Source organism: Mobula hypostoma, chromosome 9, assembly GCF_963921235.1.
Source record: "Mobula hypostoma chromosome 9, sMobHyp1.1, whole genome shotgun sequence".
Taxonomy (NCBI): Eukaryota; Metazoa; Chordata; class Chondrichthyes; order Myliobatiformes; family Myliobatidae; genus Mobula; species Mobula hypostoma.
The window spans coordinates 69097113-69113236 of record NC_086105.1 but is presented as its reverse complement, the minus strand read 5'-3'; the positions used below and the strand labels follow the sequence as shown (position 1 = coordinate 69113236).

At 41.4% G+C, this 16124-nt stretch overlaps 1 protein-coding gene across 4 annotated transcripts in view; it reads left to right on the top strand.

Annotated features, from left to right (window-relative positions):
• Positions 1-16124, top strand: part of mon2 (MON2 homolog, regulator of endosome-to-Golgi trafficking) — a 169299-nt gene that overhangs the window by 82850 nt on the left and 70325 nt on the right. For all 4 annotated transcript variants that reach the window (XM_063058481.1, XM_063058480.1, XM_063058483.1 and 1 more), the window contains 3 exons: positions 3961-4111; positions 9071-9291; positions 12110-12191. In XM_063058481.1, the coding sequence (XP_062914551.1) occupies positions 3961-4111; positions 9071-9291; positions 12110-12191 (454 nt within the window). The remainder of the gene's footprint in view (positions 1-3960; positions 4112-9070; positions 9292-12109; positions 12192-16124) is intronic.

Below are 16124 nucleotides of genomic sequence, written 5' to 3'. Positions count from 1 at the left end.
TACCTTTGGTAACAGAGAGATTATAATTAATCATTCATGGAATTTTGGAGCTTTAGAAATGCCAATATTTATTACCAACCCTTAATTCTTTTTTACGCATGGTCAGTCTTCCCTTAGAAGGAATACAGGCCTTAGTAGTGAAAATGCTTCCACAGAGATAAACAGTCAAATCCAAGCTCCCTCTCATGTTTTTTTACGGCCACACAGACCAACCATCGCTCTGAGCAGGAGATCTTTACACAACCTGAAAACTGCAGGGAACTTTAAATGTTTTTTTTTCTACTGTGCATATAATGAATATTTAGAATGAAATTGAAAAATTGCATCCTTTAGATTTTGTTCATTAAAATCATATGCAATGTAATAAAATGTTTTGTTAACTTTTAAACTTAGTTGGTGACTGCATTCAGCGGCCAGTGATCAGCTGGCTTCCATTCTGTGTTTATTGTTACAATTCGTAACACTGTTGTAACTTGAAACACTGACAATGTAAACACATTATAGCTGTAAAATTGTTGTATGTTTTTATTTAGAAATTTTATGGATTATATTCATTAGCACAATTAACTACAGGGTATTTCACAATTATATTAACATAGATTGCAAAATGTTATTAGTATAATTTCAAAATTATAGTACCATTACATGAAAGGAAATTCAAGCTGCGCAGAGGGGAAACGTCAAGGACATTTCAGTTACTACGTGACCACACACCCACACAGCTTAGAGGGAGCAGTGGTCAAATTGAATGAAAGATCAGTGACCTGAAGCATTAACATAGTTTATCTCCCCATGGATGCTGCCTATTTTTCTAAGTATTTCCACCTTTTTCTAAATTTTAGTTTGAGTCAGCAAATTTTCCACGACATCTCTACCACATTTCCACCACAATTTCAATCAGTACAGGTGTACTGTCACAAGTCTGTGTGCTTAGCCCTCTACTCTTTTCACTTTATACTTGTGACTGTGTGGTTAAACACATTTCTAATGCCATATTTAAGTTTGCTGACCTCACCACTGTCGGTGGCCAAAGCAAAAGTTGTGACGAATCGGCAGATAGGAGGGAGATTGAAAATCTGGCTGAGTGGTGCCACAACAACAACCTCTTACTCAATGTCAGCAAGACTAAGGAAGTGATTATTGACTTCAGGAGGAGGAAACTGGAAGTCGAATAGCCATCCTCATTGAGGGATCAGAGGTGGAGAGGGTGAGCAACTTTAAATTCCTCGGTGTTATTATTTCACAGAATCTGTTCTGGGCCCAGCCTGTAAGTACCATTTCAAAGAAAGCATTGCAGTGCCTCTGCTTCCTAAGAAATTGTGAAGATTCTGCACGACATCTAAAACTTTGACAAACTTATATAGATCTGTGGTGGAGAGTGTATTGACTGGTTGTATCACAGCTTGGTATGGAAACACTAATACCCTCAAACGGAAACTCCTACAAAAGTAGTGGATCTAGCACAGTCCACCGTGGGTAAAGCCTTCCCCATCATTGAGCACATTGCATGAAACACTATCGCAAGAAAGCAGCATCCATCATTAAGGACCCCCAGCACACAGGCCATGCTCTCTTCTTGCTGCTTCTATCTGGTCAAAAGGTACAGGACTCTCAGGGCTCACACCACCAGGTTCAGGAACAGTTATCCCTCAACCATCAGGATCCTGACCAGTGGAGCTATCACTCAACTTCACTTGCCCCATCACTGAACTGTGCCCACAACCTATAGGGTCACTCTCAAGAACTCTTCATCTCATCATCTCAATAGGAATGCTGAAAAAACTCAGCAGACCAGGCAGCATCTGTGGAGGGAGAGCAGAGTTTCAGGCCAATGGCTTTTCATCCTATGTTAACCTCAGATGCTGCCCACCCTGTTGGGTATCTCCTCCATTTCCAATTTCACTTATTTTTTATTATTATTATTTTCTTTTGTATTTGCACAGTTTGTTGTCTTTTGCACATTGGTTGTTTGTCCGTCCTGCTGGGTGTGGTCTTTCACTGATTCTGCTTTGTTTCTTAGATTTACTGAGTATACTTACTGCCCGTTACGCCACTAGCATTTAGGGCAGCGTTGAAGGTCCTCCATCTCTCTCTCTGAACTTGGCCATCTTCTCTATTGTGCCCCAGGTGTGATTCAGGGTCCTTATTTCTGCCTCTATGGTATGGCACTAAGTTGTCTTGAATCTCCCGAGTTTCCTCCACCCTTCAAGGATCCAATGAAATGCTGCCTTGCTAATGGAGTTGGCCTTTCTTCTCATCACATGCCCAATCCATCTCCAGCATTTCCTGTTGATGATTGTGACCATGCCCCCTTGATGACGCCGAATGAGTAGGGCATGATTGGAAATCTTTCTTGGCCCAAAACTGAATATACCTGCAAGAAAATGAATCTCAGGGTTGTACATGGTGACATATATGTACTTTGATAATAAATTTAATTTGTGCTTTGAACTTTGATTGTCTTCCATAAAGGCCAGGAGTGAACTGGAAGACAATCTGGTAGCTTCATGAATAGCATTACTGATGTTCTGTTTCTTACTCCAGGATTATTTACATTCCCCAGCTCCTCCGGTGGGATTGGAACGCATCTTAATAGAATTTTCAAAGTTGCTGGTGTAATGGTCTAGTAACATGACCAATATGCCACTATATTCTAGAGTTTTTTTTTAATAAACATCTCATGGAATGCGGAAACTTTCAGAATGTGTATACAAATAATTGCTTGCAGTCATCGGAACTGCTGACAGTTCACTGTGTCCTCCAGGCCAGCTTTGTTTTTGGTTTGGAGGTCTGTTTTATACACTAATTTTGTGTGCAGTTTCATTCAGTTAGAGGTAAACGAGAGTAATTCTTAAAACATCTGATACATTCTTTCCTAGATTTATGTCATTTATTTAGAGATACAGCAAAGTTACGGATCCTTCCAACCTGTAAACTTGCTCTGCTCTGTTACACCCACGAGACCAATTAACCTACTAATCCATACACCTTTAGAATGTGGATGGAAACCAGAGCATACAGAGGAAATCCATTTGCTCATGGGGAGAATCTACAAGCTTCTTACAGACAGAATTGAACCTGGGTCACTGGCACTATAATAATGTTATGCTAAGTGCTGTGCTTTCGTGGCACCCTGCCTCAGTTACAATTGTTATCTTATTGTTTGTTAATTTATAGGTTAGCTACCACAGAAAGAGAAATCTTTAGTAGTTGAGACTGACAATGTTAATAATATAATTTTGATAATAGAGTAGGCAGACAGTATCTTTTTCCCAGGGTTGAAATGTGTAATATGAGAGGGCATGCATTTAAGATGAGAGGAGGTAATTTCAAAGGAGATGGGAGGGGAAGCTTTCTTTACATAGAATGGTGGATGCCTGGAATGTGCTGCTTGGTGTGGTAGAGGCAGGAACATTGGACTTTCAAGAGATGTGAAGGATATGGACATTGTGCAGGAACAAGAGATTAGTTAACCATTGGGTAACTAATTTAATTAGTTAGGCACAACATTGCAGGCTGAAGAGCCTGTTCCTGTGCTGTACTGTTGTATATTCTATTTGTATTGCTCTAACTTACCCTTCTTTTACAAACGCGGCCTTTTCTAAGTACTTCCAGCATTTTTTGTTGTATTAAATAATTTGCATTATTTTGGCGTAGTAAGTTAAAGCCTATACAGTGAGTCGATCATTTGTAGTCTGGGATTGATGGAACTAACATGGATATGGGGTCGATGTGCCTGTTCTGTTTTTATTCATTTTTTTGTGCGTGGAGGAGGGATTTGGGGGTTGACAATCTTACTGCCATTCTTTCATTTCTTGGTTTCGTGGCTATCTGGAGAAGAAGAATTTCAGAGTTGTACACTTTGATAATAAATAAACCTTTATAATGTTGGTCTGTTTTTGAGTAATTTTGTTCTAGTTCTATTTTAAGAAATAGAAAAGCTGTTTCTTGTCTGTGCAGGCACAAGTGGAATCAGTGGTCCTGCTGCAACACAGAATGGGACGGGGATGGGTGCCTCAGTGGGATTCACCCCACAACCAGCTTTTGAGTACAGAGGCACATGGATACCAATTCTGAGCATCCCTGTACAAGGCTCTTCAAAAGCAGGCTAGTAAGTGCAAATCTAATCATACAGTGACATCCAAAAGCTACAGGTAGCAAATAATTCTCTGCCAGATTCAATAGCAGCCTATTGGGTGACTCATTTACGAATGAGATAGATTTTGTGGAATATCCAAGGTGCATGTGCCCTTGGGGAGTTTGAATTGTATTGGTAAATCTCAAAATAAGATGAAATTAACATGCAAGGAGTAATATCCGAAACATTCATGCTTACAATAAAAATGATCAGTAGTTCTCTGTAATTGTCAATGGTTTTATTTTAGAAGCTGATTTAAGTCCATGTCCAGTTTGGTAGAAAGTCCATAAGACCTTAAGACATTGCAGCAGAATTAGGCCATCTGGCCCATCGAGTCAGCTCCGCCATTCAATCATAGCTGATCCTTTTTTTTTCCCTATCTCCTCCTGAACCCCAGTTCCCTGCCTTCTCCCCATAACCTTTGGTGCCATGTCCAATCAAGAACCTATCAATCTCTGCCTTAAATACACCCAACGAACTGGCCTCCACAGCTGCATGTGGCAACAAATTCCACAAATTCACCACTCTTTGGCTAAAGAAATTTCTCTGCGTCTGTTTTGAAAGGGAGCCCCTCTATCCTGAGGCTGTCCCCTCTTGTCCTAGACTCTCCCACCATGAGAGGCATCCTTTCCACACCTACTCTGTCTAGGCCTTTCAATATTCAAAAGGTTTCAATGAGATTCCCTCTCATCCTTCTGAATTCCAGTGAGTACAGACCCAGAGCCATCAAACATTCCTTGTATGTTTTCTATGTTTCTATGTATGATAACCCTTTCATTCCTGGAATATTCCTTGTGAACCTCCTCTGGATCCTCTCCAATGCCAGCACATCTTTTCAAAAATGAGGGGCCCAAAAGTGTTCACAATACTCAAGGTGAGGCCTCACCAGTAAACATCTGTTCTTAAAGAAATTTATTTAAGAAGTAAGCAAAATTCTTAAATTCTTTAAGAAGTTAAAGAATAATACAGACTAGAGGGGCTAAAAGGCCTGTTTCTGTGGTGTAGTACTCTGAGTCTATGTAAATGGTTTTGGAGTGTGTTACTGGGAGAAATTTAAATGAACGGTTCAAGCATATAAAGCACCTCTGAAGCATGATTGGGAACCATAGACCTTCGGCATACTGTAATGTGTTGAAACTAATGTTGCATTGTAGCAGGTAATAGATGTTAACATTGGCAAGTTGTAATGCATGACTGTTCAAGCTATGTCAAAATGATATGCTTTTATACTTAATGTTGCAAACACACTTGTTCTCATTTAGCGTATTTGCTGAAAATTAAAATTTTTTATGAATGTCATTTGGAGGCAGTGTTGGCTCAGTTTCCAACATTCGCTCTCCAGGAGCTGTTCATGGGACTGAGCTGCTGGGCAACTGTATTCATTGAATTGTACCTGTTAGAGTCACTCCTTCAGTAGGGTGGAAGGAAAATTTACCAAAAGTACCCTAATCTATTACCTTTGGACCAAACTTCAATTAATATTTTGAAGGTCCTGGACAGGGTAGAATTTGTGAAATGTGTTCAGGGAAGCTTCCTGAGTCAACATACCAAGAACACTACTCAGGAGGGTGCAGTACTGAACCACCTTTTAGGGAACAATGCAGGAAAAGTAACCAATGTAGCAGTCAGGGAGCTGTTTGACTCAAGTGATCATAACTCTATTAGTTTTAAGTTAGTGATGGAAAAGGATAGGACAGGTCCACAGGTTATGGTCCTGAACTGAAGCAGTTCAGAGGGTATCGGAGGTCCTTGCCTAGATATTTGCTTCATTATTCATGAAGACGGGAAGGTGGCTAACATTCCATTGTTTAAAAAGGATAGCTTGAATAGCCATGGACTACAGTAGTGAGAAAGTGGTTGTAGGGAATTCTGAGGGACAGGATAAACCAGTGTAACCCTCTCATCAGGGTTCGTATACAGACTTGGCTCGTTGGGTAACTCTGCCAACAGCCACTTTTCATAAACAATATGCTTCTAGGGTCGGTGTGATTTCAGGTTCAACCAAACAGGAAAGCTAGGATATTCCTATTAAAGAAACCTCAATCTGAGTGCATGCTGTGTAAATACTGCCCATACACAGTTATTGGTAGCCCAGAAATGACCGATCGTACACCAGCATAAAATTACAAAGTATATTTACCAAATTTTCAACTTTAACCAACAGTTACAGGAAAATAAAAGAAAAATAAAAGGGCTCATTACAGTTAAACAAGTCCAATGTGCACATAACATTGGAGCTCATACTGAAGTAGTCAGGGGTGTACCCACTGGACCCACATGCCGCGTGACAGCACCTGCAACATTCTGAACTCCCCTCGAAGACCATCTTGAATGAAATGGTTCTCTCAGAGTATTGGCCCTTCCTCCTTTGAGCCATTCATCTGCACAAAGCACTTGTTGCAATGGGAACTCTCCTTCCAGCAGTATTCTGCAGCAACTTCTCTTGTGCCCCACACTGCAGCTGCCCCCAAAATACCCCAAACCAGGCTACTGTCCTTCAGAAAAGTTGTTCCCCATAACTCTCTAGAACCTTCTCTCACATCCCACAATCCTGATTGGCTGATACACATTCCTAAGTTGGACAAGATGACTCCTTGTCTTAGCTGAATCCAAAACACACTTTCTATCATGGCACACTGCTTTTACAGAAAACTGCTAATATAAACTGTCTCACAGCATAGCAGTAGAAATCTTAACTAGGGCAGTACACCAGCATTTGGATAGATGGAGTCTGAATAGGCAGAGTCAACCTGGCTTTGTGTGTGGGACGTCAGGCTTGACAAACCTTTTGGTTTTATGAAGAAGTTACCGAAAAGGTAGATGAGGATAGGTTAGATCCCATAGAGAGCAAGTCATGTGGATTCAAAACTGGCTAGCAGGTCAAAAGCAAAGGGTGGTGGTTAAAGATTGTTTCTCAAAATTGAAGCTAGTGGCGTGCTGTAGGATTCGGTTTGGGATCTTGCTATTTGTTATTTATATAAATGATTTAGATGCAAATGCACCAAACTTGATCAGTAAGTTTGCAAATGACACAACATTAAGGGATGTTGTTGATAGTGAAGAAGGTTAACGTAGATTAAAGGGAATCTTGATCGGGTAGGGAAATGGGCAGAGGGCTGGTGAATAGATATCAATACCAAGTGTGAGGTGATGCATTTTGGAGAGTCAAACCAGCGTAAGAGTTATGATAGGGCATGCAGAAGTGTAATAGAACAGAGGGGTCCAAAAACATTTTGCATTCAAAGTGCATCACAGGTAGACGGGGTGATGAAAAAGCCATTTAGCACACTGGCCTTCATTAGTCAGGGCACTGAATATAGGAGTTGGAATGTTATATTGCAGTGGTACAAGTCTTGATGAAGCTGCACTTGGAATACTACGTACAGTTTAGGTCAACCTGTTATGGAAAAGATGTTGTTAACCTTGATAGAGTGTAGAAAAGATTTGCAAGGATGTTGCCAGGACTAGACAACCTGAGTTATTAGGAGAGGTTGGTCAAGCTTAGTCTTTATTCCTTGGAATGTAGGAGAATGAAGGGTGATGTTACAGAATTTTTAAAAATTGTATGCTGCATAGATAAGGAGGATGGTAACAGTTTTATCCCGAGCCAATTTTCACAAAGGGAGTGGTGAGTGTATGGAATGAGCTAGTCATAGAACACTACAGTACAGAACATGCTCTTCAGCCCCCTAATCCATGCCAAACTACTATTCTGCCTGCTTGAGACGGATACAGTCGTATCATTTAAGAAGCATTTGGTTAAGTACATCAGGGGTCCCCAACCTTTTTTGCACCGCGGACCGGTTTAATATTGACAATATTCTTGCGGACCGGCCGACCGGTGTTGGGGTGTTCAAGTAGGGTTAAACTCACCTCAACATGTCTTTTACAGTTAGGGTTGCCAACTTTCTCACTCCCAAATAAGGGACAAAAGTAGCAGTCAAATCCCAGGACACCTTACCCCAGGAAAGACTACCATGACCATGAAGCCTTGTGCGGGCACCTGTGTGTGCATGCGTGATGTGCCGATTTTTTTTCCCACAAATCGGGTACTGTATTCCTTCATCTTCCCGGCATTATTCCCGACATACATTATTTCTTCTTTATATAGGCTGTGTATTTATCATCATATTCCTGCCTTTACTCTATGTTAGTGTTACTTATTTTCGGTTTTATGTGTTATTTGGTATGGTTTGTTAGGTTTTTTTTGGGGTCTGGGAACGCTCAAAAATTTTTACCATATAAATTAATGGTATTTGCTTCTTCGCTTCACGCCATTTCGGCACGAACGGTTTCATAGGAATGCTCTGCCTTAGCAGGGGAAATACGGGAAAAACCGATTCTGCCCAATATACGGGATGTCCCGGCAAATATGGGGCAGCTGGCAACCCTATGTTCAAGTTCAACAGTGCGTGACAGGGAATGAAGAAAGATGCAGCTGACTGATATCGTTTCCTCATGGCCCGGTAGCACATGCTCTACAGCCCGGTGGTTGGGGACCGCTGAAGTACATGGAGGGATGGGGCTTTGGTGGATGTGGGCCAAAAGCAGACAACTGAGAGTCACTGGGTGGGCCTTTGACAGCATGGACTCAGGCCAAAGGGCCTACATACATGCTGAATTGTTCTGTAACTCTATATGCAAGGAGTAAAACAATATCCAAAACTTCGTTCATTTAAACAATATGGAAAGTACTTATTTCCAACTCAGTAAGCATATTATCCTGACAAAGTTAACATAGAGTAATATTTTTACTTCACCTCTGTTTCTAAAGGCATTAAAGTTTCTGATTTTCAAATTAGTTTTAATTATAGAATTGATCAGCATTACGATATCGTACCAATACCCCCAGACTGTAGAATTGTATCTAATGGCCTCTTAAAATATAACTGATTTTTAAAATAGCTCACATTAATTTGAACTGCAATTTAGCCTAGAATCACTGGACAAAGTGGAGCCACCTACAATTCCTGATGGGTATGCCATGTCTGTAGCATTCAGTTGTCTTCTGGACCTGGTTCGAGGTATTACAGCCATGATCGAGGCAGAACTGGAGCGTGCAGCTGTTTCCCAGAGTGACGTTGCAAATCCAGACACCGAGGTGCAGCCTTCAGAGCAGCAGGAAAAGTCATCAGTGACTGAAGAGGAGGCTGGTAATCTTGGTTCTAAATGCCTGATCTCTGATTTATTGTGTCAACTTTACATCACATTACTCTGTAAACTGTTCTCCCTCTGAATGAACAAAATTAACCCTATTATTTTGGCATAATCCACATTATATATCTTTATTTGATGTACCTGAGTATTCCCTGTGAAAGATCATGAACAAAAGTTGTGAAAATTATGAATAATTTCTGTACAGGAAATTTAAAACAAAATTCTACAATGCAAAAGTAACGTGTAAAATGCTGAAGGAACGCAGCAAATCAAGCAGCATCTAAGGAGAAAAATGAACAGTCAGCATTTTGAGCTGAGACCCTTCATCGAAATGTTGACTGTTCACTTCCCTCCGTACATGCTGCCTGACCTGCTGAGTTCTTCTAGCATTTTATGTGTGTGTGTGTGTTGCTCAAGATTTCCTTCAACTGCAGAATCTCTTGTTTACATTGCAAAAGGTTCAGGAATCAGAAGATATGCTTAGGAGATCTTTTGAGGAGTTATTATTTTACACAGGGTTGTGATCCAGAATGACTAGTTTGGAAACTGAGAAAATTAGAAAATATTTGAACTTTATAAAGCTGCATAGCAAGAGCAGGAAAATTAATTGGGTTACTCTACCAAATAGCTGGTAGGGTGAGTGACTTTTCATCTTCACTATCAGTCCATGATAGTGGCAGAACTCTTCCTTGTCTAATAACTATTTTGCAGAAAGTTGAGGGGCGTCCATTTTAGATGTTTGTTATGGATTTAGTAGTTGTATTTGTCGTGGATATTTGTGCCTTTTATTACAGTAGCAATTTTGCTATTTTTGTTACAATATTTGCATTTATTTTTAGCTAAAGCTGCTTTCTTCTTTATATTAATGGCCCTGTAATTTTGTAATGCTGTCATTCATAGTGTCTTGGAGAATAAGTGTTAACAGGAAGCATGATCTAGAAGATCTAGAAGAATGGGGGTAGGATGAATTCATTGAAACCTACCGAATATTGACAGGCCCTTAGATAGAATGGACGAGGAGAGGATGTTTCCATTGGTCAGTGTCTAGGACCAGAGAATGCTCCCTCAAAATACAAGGATGTCTCTTTAGAACAGATATGAGGAGGAATTTCTTCAGCCAGAGGTTGGTGATTCTGTGGAATTCATTGCCACAGACTGCTGTGGAGGCCAAATCTTTTGGGCATATTTAAAGCAAAGGATGGTAGGTTCTTGATTAGTCGGGGAGGTTATAGGGAGAAGGCAGAGAATGGAATTGAGAGGGAAAAATAAAACAGCTATGATCAAAGAATGGTGGATGCTCTGGAAAGCCTAATTGTGCTCCTATGTCCTATGGTCTTATAATCAAACAAATATGTAAGGTATTTTGCCTTTTAAGTAAATATTTCAGTTTATGTTTGTACAGAGAGATTAATGGTACTTTGGAATCTTCAGTTTGTTTTCCCAGATACAAGTCAGCAAAAGTAACTAGCAAGAAGGGTGACTCAGCAGCAGACTTCCTCCTATCATTATCCCCCATTCACTCTGTTATCGCAAACAGCTGCTATGAGATTCCATGTGCTCTTGTGTAACGTCATCACAGTTGTGTCTGCTGTTGTCGTTAGCACAACAGTGTTTCCCAGTTTCATTGGCGCATTTTGTTTTACTTTAATTAAAGTGAAAGAAAGCAATGGGAAGGTGAAGAAATTGATATGGAACAGTTGGTTGTTGTCTTCTTCATTGAGAGCAAATAGTTTGTGCTGAGGTAGCTGACTTAAGCTAATGTACAGAGGAAACTCAACCAGCATTTCATTCCCTGATTGTAGAGTAATCTCACAAGTTATGTCGTGTTGAGTGAACTCGGGCAGTCTCTTAAAAATCAAAACTTGAAAGACATTTGGACAGCTTCATGGGTAGGAAAGGTTGAGAGAGTAAGGATCAAATGCAGGCGAATGGTGTTAGCTCAGAGAGACTGCTTTGTTGGCAAAAGTTGGGTCAAAATGCCTATTTCTATGATCTTATAGTCAAGATTCATAACCATCTTGTTATTTTACCAGAGGGAATCATTATGAGGACAAATTCGTTGGTTAAATATTTATAAACACAAGAGATTGTGCAGATGCTGGAAAACTTGAAAAACACACAAAATGCTGAAGGAAATCAGCAAGTCAGGCGGTTTCTGTGAAGGGGAATAAACAGTCAAGACCCTTCATTAGGACTGGAAAGGAAAGGGGAAGAAGCCAGAATAAAAAGGTGGGAGGAGGGGAAGGAGTGCAAGCCGACAGGTGATGAGTGAGACCAGGTGAGGTGGAAGGTGAGTGGGGGAGGGAGGAAGAAGTGAGAAGTTGGGAGGTAGTAGGTGGAAAAGGTGAAGGGCTGAAGGAGAAATCTGATAGGAGAGTGAGTGATGGAAGAAATGGAAGGAGAAGGGGCACCAAAGAAGAAGGAGAGGAGAGAAGGGATGAAAGGTAAACCAGCCCAAATTTAATTAGACAAAGATTTTCTGAAAGGTAGAAAAGTGGTTAAAAAATAAACCATTGACATTAACTATTTAAAAATTCATAAGGCAATCGTTTGCTCTGGTGTTTTGTATCAGTCTGTTGTAAACATAATCTGAATACTTTGTGTCCCTAGCTTAGTAAGCCAACTCAAAGCAACTTAGTAGAAGTACATAGTAAGTTAAATCAATTCAGCCCATTGCCTCTGAAAATATTTTCTTATTTGCTTCTCTTGATTCCATTTATTAATTTATAAATTGATATACTAAAAAATTGAAAAGGTCAATTCATGAAAATAATACCCAGTCCAAATTTCCACTCTCTTCATGGTTGTTCTCAGTTTCTCGAGCCGTGTGGGAGGAGATGGTTGGTGCTTGCTGGTGTGGTCTTCTTGCAGCTCTTTCACTGTTGCTGGATGCCAGGTAAATACTAATGAATCTTTCTATCCCTACATGTTTCTTGTTCTTGCAATTAATAGACCGAACTAAAACTATCAAAGGGTTCATGGCAACTCTCCATAAAACTTATTTGGTATCAAGCAAAAAAGTGAGGTGATTTCTGATATCAGAATTTGTCACATCTGGACCAAAGTTTCTACATGAATATGCTTTCTTTGAAGTTCAAATTAAATTTATTATCAAAGTTACATGTATGTTGTATATACTACCTAGAGATTCATTTACAGGAAAAATGGAAATGCAGTAGAATTTACAAAAAAACCACATAAACAGTCGGACAGTGACTGTGCAAAAAAAGACACACTGCAAATTAAAAAAAAATAACACAGAGAACATAAATTGTAACGAGTTCTTGAGAATAAGTCTCTAGGTCATAGAATCAGTTTAGAGTAGTGGTGACAGTGGGGGAAAACTGAAGCAGTCTGGAAAACCTGGCACATTCCTCGAGTCTCCTTGTAGAATAGCACCGGAATTGAACCCCAGGCTCCAGGATGCCCCGAGCATTAATAGCGTCGCACTAACTGCTTTGTTACCGTCGCGCCCAGAAGCGTTTGCAATCTTGAGATGGAGACACGAGAGTGTGGAAACTGGAACCTGGGGCAAGAATAAAAACGAGTTGCTGGAGGAGCTCAGTGGGCCAAGCAGCTTCTGAAGAAGGAAATGGTTTTGGGTTGGTGTATAGGTGAAGAAGGAAATGGTTTTAGGTTGGCGTATAGGTGAAGAAGGAAATGGTTTTGGGTTGGTGTATAGGTGAAGAAGGAAATGGTTTTAGGTTGGCGTATAGGTGAAGAAGGAAATGGTTTTGGGTTGGCGTATAGGTGAAGAAGGAAATGGTTTTAGGTTGGCATATAGGTGAAGAAGGAAATGGTTTTGGGTTGGCGTATAGGTGAAGAAGGAAATGGTTTTGGGTTGGCGTATAGGTGAAGAAGGAAATGGTTTTGGGTTGGCGTATAGGTGAAGAAGGAAATGGTTTTGGGTTGGCGTATAGGTGAAGAAGGAAATGGTTTTGGTTTGGTGTATAGGTGAAGAAGGAAATGGTTTTGGGTTGGCGTATAGGTGCATTATGATCGTAAAACCAACTTGCCTGATTATCTTCATATGAAATTAAACTTTGTTATTCTAAATGGTTATTAAAGGACCTCGAGTCAAAGTTGATTTTGAAAGAAAATAGGTCTCTCAGTTTGAAATTCTAAAACTTTACAGCAAGCACTTTAGTCCCAAGTATGTATGCCTAAGAGAAAATCTAATGGTTATGCAACATAGATTTAAAACTACAGGTGGTTGTTAAAGGATATTTGAGGAAAAGGTAATTCATTCCATAAGTTAATGGATGTCTGGCGTTCCCCTGAAAGGGTACCAGAGACAAACACTCCTTATCTGTGTTAGAAATAAAGTACCTGGGTTCCGCCACTTAAAAGATGTTAGGCTGAAAGCTGGGAAGTAAGGTTAGTTTGAGTAAATCCTTTCTAGGTGGAGAGAACGCAGTGACTAAGTAAGGCTGCAGTAGCACGTGTGGGCTCTTGGAGAGTGAAGACACCCTGTCAGACCATAAGAAAAATAACACACAGGAACAGAGTTGGTCTGTCCGTTTCACTATTCCATCATGGCTGATTTACTATCCCCCTCCACCCCATTCTCCTGTTTTCTCCCCATAACCTTTGATGTCCTGTTTAATCAAGAATCTTTCAGCCTCTGCCTTAAATATACCCAATGACTTGGTCTGCACAGCCATCTGTGGCAATGAATTCCAGATTCACCACCCTCTGGCTAAAGAAATGTTTTCCTCATCTCTGTTCTAAATGGACGTCCCTCAATTCTGAGGCTGTGCCCCCCAAGTCCTACACTCCTCCACTATAGGAAATACCCTCTCCACATCCACTCAATCTCAGCCTTTCAATATTCGATAGGTTTCAATCTCATTAGCAACTATGGGTCCAGAGCCATCAAACACTCTTCAACTGTTAACCCTTTCACTCCTGGGATCATTCTCATGAACCTGTTCTGGACACGCTCCACTATCAGCACATCCTTTGTTAGTTAAGGGGTCCAAAATTCCTTACAATACTCTGTGCAGTCTGACCAATGCCTTATAGAGCCTCAGCATTATTTCCATTCTTTTGTATTCTAGTCCTCTTAAGATGAATGCTAACATTGCATTTGCCTTCCTTACCACCAACTCAAGCTGCAGTTATGGAATTCTGCATGAGGACTCCAAAATCCCTTTACATCTCTGAATTTTGAATTTTATCCTCATTTAGAAAATAGTCCATGCCATTATTCCTTCTGCCAAAGGCAATGACCATACATTTCCCTACACTATATTCCATCTGCCACTTCTTTGCCCATTCCCCCTATCTGTCTAATTCCTTCTTCAAGCATCCTCCTTCTTCAGTCCTACTTTCCCCTCCACCTATCTTTATATCATCTGCAAGCATGGCAACAAAGCCTTCAATTCACTCATCCAAATGATTGACATATAATGTGAAAAGAAGCGGTCCCAACACTGAGCCCTGCAGCACACCACTGGTCACTGGAAGCCAACCAGAAAAGGCCTGCTTTATTCCCAGTATTTGCCTCCTGTCAGCCAATGTTCTGTTCATCTTAGTATCTTTCCTGTAATACCATTGCCTCTAACTAACCCGGGGACGAGGGTGTAATACCATGGGCTCTAACTAACCCGGGGACGAGGATGTGATACCATGGGCTCTAACTAACCCGGGGACAAGGGTGTAATACCATTGGCTCTAACTAACCCGGGGACAAGGGTGTAATACCATTGGCTCTAACTAACCCGGGGACGAGGGTGTAATATCATGGGCTCTAACTAACCCGGGGACAAGGGTGTAATACCATGGGCTCTAACTAACCCGGGGAACGAAGATGTAATACCATGGGCTCTAACTAACCCGGGGACAAGGGTGTAATACCATGGGCTCTAACTAACCCGGGGAACGAGGATGTAATACCATGGGCTCTAACTAACCCGGGGACGAGGGTGTAATACCATTGGCTCTAACTAACCTGGGGACGAGGATGTAATACCATCGGCTCTAACTAACCCGGGGACAAGGGTGTAATACCATGGGCTCTAACTAACCCGGGGACAAGGGTGTAATACCATGGGCTCTAACTAACCCGAGGATGAGGGTGTAATACCATCGACTCTAACTAACCTGGGGACGAGGATGTAATACCATGGGCTCTAACTAACCCAGGGACGAGGATGTAATACCATGGGCTCTAACTAACCCGGGGACGAGGATGTAATACCATGGGCTCTAACTAACCCGGGGACGAGGATGTAATACCGTCGGCTCTAACTAACCCAGGGACGAGGATGTAATACCATGGGCTCTAACTAACCCGGGGACAAGGGTGTAATACCATGGGCTCTAACTAACCCGGGGACAAGGGTGTAATGCCATGGGCTCCTAACTAACCCGGGGACAAGGGTGTAATACCATGGGCTCTAACTAACCCGGGGACAAGGGTGTAATGCCATGGGCTCCTAACTAACCCGGGGACAAGGGTGTAATACCATGGGCTCTAACTAACCCGGGGACAAGGGTGTAATACCATGGGCTCTAACTAACCCGGGGACAAGGGTGTAATACCATGGGCTCTAACTAACCCGGGGACAAGGGTGTAATACCATGGGCTCTAACTAACCCGAGGATGAGGGTGTAATACCATCGACTCTAACTAACCTGGGGACGAGGATGTAATACCATGGGCTCTAACTAACCCGGGGACAAGGGTGTAATACCATGGGCTCTAACTAACCCGGGGACAAGGGTGTAATGCCATGGGCTCCTAACTAACCCGGGGACAAGGGTGTAATACCATGGGTTCTAACTAACCCGGGGACAAGGGTGTAATGCCATGGGCTCCTAACTA